General features: G+C 39.5%; 1 protein-coding gene across 1 annotated transcript; it reads left to right on the top strand.

Annotated features, from left to right (window-relative positions):
* Nucleotides 1-1032: 1032 nt before the first annotated feature.
* LOC141615901 (putative pyridoxal 5'-phosphate synthase subunit PDX1) lies at nucleotides 1033-4032 on the top strand. Its single transcript, XM_074433828.1, has 2 exons — nucleotides 1033-1573; nucleotides 3189-4032. Exons 1-2 carry the CDS (start codon nucleotides 1196-1198, stop codon nucleotides 3753-3755), a joined length of 945 nt encoding a protein of 314 aa, XP_074289929.1. The 5' UTR covers nucleotides 1033-1195; the 3' UTR covers nucleotides 3756-4032.
* Nucleotides 4033-4571: the final 539 nt, after the last annotated feature.

Genomic DNA, 4571 nt, shown 5'->3' on the forward strand with positions numbered 1-4571 from the left:
AATAGTTATTTTGTAACACTTAACAAACGGTCAACCAGATAGGGTGCGGACCATGCAGGTGGGTTCAATTTCGTATATGTAATAGTAATAAACAATCAGGGATGGAATGGTCATATTGGACAGTCAAGTTTTAGTACCCAATTTAGACTGTGTTGTTTTGAATTGTAATGCTACCTAGTAGATGGATAATCTTAGTACACCCAATTCAAGTGTCGAGTCAAATCAATTTCGTAAGGTTTACTTTGTATCATAATTTGCAATAAAATGGAATCTCAATAACATAACGAAAGACCGTTTCCTCCGTATCCGTATGGACCGTTTGACAGACGACAATAATAACTAAAAAAAAAAGGGATATTCTCTAGTGTACCCCTGAACTTTTTCGTTTTCTAAGGTATACCCTTCGTTTTTCACAAAAAAAACTTTAACCGACAATAATTCTCTGTTACGAGTTCAGAAAACGATAATTTTTTTTTTCAAACCAATTATCTCGTCAAGGCCTTGAGTATGAAAAAAAAATGCACCCATTTTTGAACTCGTTGCCGGTAATTATGGTTGGTCAAACATTTTTTAGCGAATAAACTTTGACCGACCATAATCCCGACTACGAGTTGAGACGTCGGTGAATTTTTTTCAAACTGAAGACCTCTTAAAGACGATCAATTTGGAAAAAAAGTTTATCGTATTCTGAACTTCTAGCCAAGAGTTATTGGCGGTTAAAGTTTTTTGGCATGAAAAGAGGGGTATATCATAGAAAATGAAAAAGTTGAGGGGTACACGAGAGAATATCCCTGAATAAGAGTACAATTAGTCTTGCTGAAGACGGGTCGGAGCAAGTGACGGGTAATGCCACTCACAAAACGGATAGGGGGACAAGGTGGGGGCACCCTCATGTGCTTCCCTCTCTCCTCTATTTGGGTCATTTGTGAGAGAAAATGGTATCCGTCACTCCAAAGTGACGAATACGTGCCGTGTTCAATGAGATCTTGTGATATTTTGTGATAAAGAGTAAAAACATAACCATGATAAATTACCACCTCAGCCAAACAAATCCCAGACCCAGTTCCCCCACACCTCTTTAGTCTTCTTATCTCTCATTTCCTCCTCCCTATTAAATCCCTCCTCCTCTCCTCCCAATTAAAATCCCCAATTCAATTTCCCCAAATCCCAAATCCCAAATCCCTATTCTCCCAAAATGTCAGGAAGCGGCGTAGTAACCGTATACGGAAATGGAGCAATAACCGAAACAACCACCGCCACCACAAAAAAATCCCCGTATTCCGTCAAAGTGGGCCTGGCCCAAATGCTCCGCGGCGGAGTCATAATGGACGTGGTTAATGCGGAACAAGCGCGTATCGCGGAAGAAGCCGGAGCTTGCGCTGTTATGGCGTTAGAGCGTGTGCCCGCTGATATTCGGGCACAAGGTGGTGTTGCCCGGATGTCTGACCCGCAATTAATTAAGGAGATTAAACAGGCTGTTACTATTCCTGTTATGGCTAAGGCGAGGATTGGTCATTTTGTTGAGGCTCAGATTTTGGAGTCTATTGGTGTTGACTATGTTGATGAATCTGAGGTATAATTCTTATTCATCATTATCGTAGATATCGAGTTTTGGTATCACCCTCTCGCTTATTTTTTTTAAGGGTTTGTTTTATTGGACCCTAAGTTGTAGGTGTGAAAGTTCTGTGCTTCCGTCCCAATCATTTGTAAAATAAAAGGTAAAACAAATGATTGGCACGATGTATATTTACCTGGGTATCGGATACCACCCTTTCACATGCTTTTTTGAAGGTCCTCATTTTAATTTTCGATGTGGGAGGATGGCATCGAGATTTGAGACTAGGTACAAGTGTACCACCCAGTGTTGATATCTTATTAATTATTATATTATTCATTCCGTACCAATCATTTGTAAAATAAAAGGTAAACAAATGATTGGGACGATGTTTATTTAACTGGGTATTGATATTCACCCTATTACATGCTTTTTTGAAGGTTCTACCGTTTTAATTTTCGATGTGAGAGTATGACATGGAGACTAGGTAACACTTGGTGGCAAGATCTCATTTTTAGGATATTCCTAGTACAGTATGGAAGCTTTTGGAGAATACGGAGTATAAAGAGTACATCATTATACCATTAGTATCTTATTTTATGGACTATTCATTCCGGATCCTTAAGTCTATTTCGATTTTCAAAATCATTTTAATCTTTTCTCTCGATTTAAATTTGAAGTTTTTATAAAAGAAATTCGGAATTCGATTTTAAAACCTGTAAGTTTAGCTTGACTTTGTATTACATTTTCGCTCTCCCTTTTGTTTTTTCATTTTTCCCTTTTCTATTCGTATGTGTGCGTTCACCCAAGGACGGTTCTAAAGGACAATTCATGTGAGCCGACCCCAAATCATTTTGGGATTAACCGATTAAGGCTCTGATGTTGTTGTTGTTGTTGTTCCATATATTTGGGGTCACTTTGGTCTGTTAGAACTAGTAGGCGATTTTTACGGGTGGGTTGTTTCAAAATGGATGGGAAGTTTAATCTGATCCGTCCGAAATATTAATGTGACATTTTAAGACGAGCAGGATGAAGTAAATAATGATATTGTACTCTTGTAGTCTTGTCTTATAATACTCCGTAATAAGAAGCGTATCATATTAGGAGGCTTTGATTTCCGTATTGCTGGTATTGTGTACTCCCTACTGTTTAAACTGTGTGAGAAGAATTTTAGACATACGTATGTAAATGAAATGAACAAAGGGAGTACAGTACAGGTTTAGAACGTTCTAAACGCAAGCACTTGTTTGATTTGAAAATTTTGATTTCAATACCTATATCTCAAACCCACGAGATATCGATGGGGTTTTTTCGTTTTGATATCTGACGGGAGAGGTGTGCATTGGTTCAACCCTTAGGTTTCATATATCATGGCTAGAATTTTAGCTTGTCATGTTTTTTTTGTGAAAATATTTCTGCTTATCGTGTTTGGTACAGCTGGTTTTTTTGTTGGCAGCAAATTAATTAATAATTCGAAAAAAGTTGCATTGGAATTGGTTTTTGCTGTAGATAATCATTTATAATTGTAATCGCTCCAAAGATGAACAAAATGTTTGGTATCATCAAGTCCTAATCATATAGTCCTATTGCAATCTGTAAATCTCGTCTCATCTGGTATTTTACTCTTTAATAGGTTCTGACCCCTGCTGATGAGGACCACCACATCAACAAACACAACTTCCAGATCCCCTTTGTTTGTGGCTGCCGCAACCTTGGTGAAGCCCTTCGACGCATCCGCGAGGGTGCTGCCATGATACGCACCAAGGGCGAGGCAGGGACTGGTAACGTTGTCGAGGCTGTTCGTCACGTGAGGTCAGTGATGGGAGAGATACGTCTACTCCGAAACATGGATGATGATGAGGTTTTTGCCTATGCCAAGAAGATCTCTGCGCCGTATGATTTGGTGATGCAGACCAAGCAGCTAGGGAGGTTGCCTGTGGTGCAATTTGCTGCTGGTGGAGTTGCCACCCCAGCCGATGCCGCGCTGATGATGCAATTGGGTTGTGATGGAGTCTTTGTTGGATCTGGTGTGTTTAAGAGCGGTGACCCAGCTAAGAGGGCACGTGCTATTGTGCAGGCAGTGACCCATTACAGTGACCCTGATTTGTTGGCAGAGGTTAGCTGCGGGTTGGGTGAAGCTATGGTGGGTATTAATCTGAATGATGAAAAAGTTGAGAGGTACGCTAATCGCTCTGAATAAATACAAACCAAATGATTAGTGATCTATTATATTGCTCAAGAGTTTATCCGGGGTTTGGTTTCAGGTTTCTTTTTTGAATCTTTTAGTTTCTTTTTTTTTTCCTGTTGAAATTCAGTCTAACGACTGTTGTTCTCGGATGGTTGTTCTTTCACTTCACTTATATTGCATCACTAGTAGTAGTGAAACTATAATCGAAGTAGTTTATGATGCGCTCTTGGTGTCTTGTTATATCAATGAAATGAATTGAATTATTTTATGATAAGATTGCTGAGCTTAATTGGTTGGTGGCCTTGCTGCTTGCGGCGATATTGCATTGTTTCGCGAACTCTTATTTTTATGAGGTTCAGTTGTTCATGCCAGTTTATTTGGTATAGATTAGAAATGAGGACTTTATAGCATCCCTCTCGCGGTACTCAGTTTATTTGGTATAGATTAGAATGCTCACAAATGTGGCTCACATTTGGGTGGCTAGATTTTGGGGCTTAGTGTTGTGTGATTTTGTCCATCTTATTATATGTGGTACGATTGCGAACTTTGTGGTTTATTATCATGTTATCAAGTTGATTATATATGGGTGGTGGTTGATGTTTAGGCAATGTTGTCCATTATTTCGCTTTTGTGGACGTAGTCTGCCCAAGTTTGTTCCTAAACTACCAGTAGGGGATCCCCTGCCTTGAATCAACACAAGGCTGTCAGCCGTCGGGTAGCATGCGTATTTCACCTTTCGCCGTTTATGGCCCAAGCCGTTGGTGACTGGGGAAATATTTTTGTTTGTGATTATAAAGGATGTGGAGGCAGAATTATTACTCTTGTGTA

This window comes from Silene latifolia, chromosome 1 (genome assembly GCF_048544455.1).
Source record: "Silene latifolia isolate original U9 population chromosome 1, ASM4854445v1, whole genome shotgun sequence".
NCBI classification, from domain to species: Eukaryota; Viridiplantae; Streptophyta; class Magnoliopsida; order Caryophyllales; family Caryophyllaceae; genus Silene; species Silene latifolia.

Bases quoted from the DNA above. Each gene is read 5' to 3' on its own strand.
- LOC141615901 (XM_074433828.1), top strand. From the start codon at position 1,196: ATGTCAGGAAGCGGCGTAGTAACCGTATACGGAAATGGAGCAATAACC. The intron at 1,574-3,188 runs GTATAATTCTTA...ACTCTTTAATAG, and splicing joins ACTATGTTGATGAATCTGAG to GTTCTGACCCCTGCTGATGA.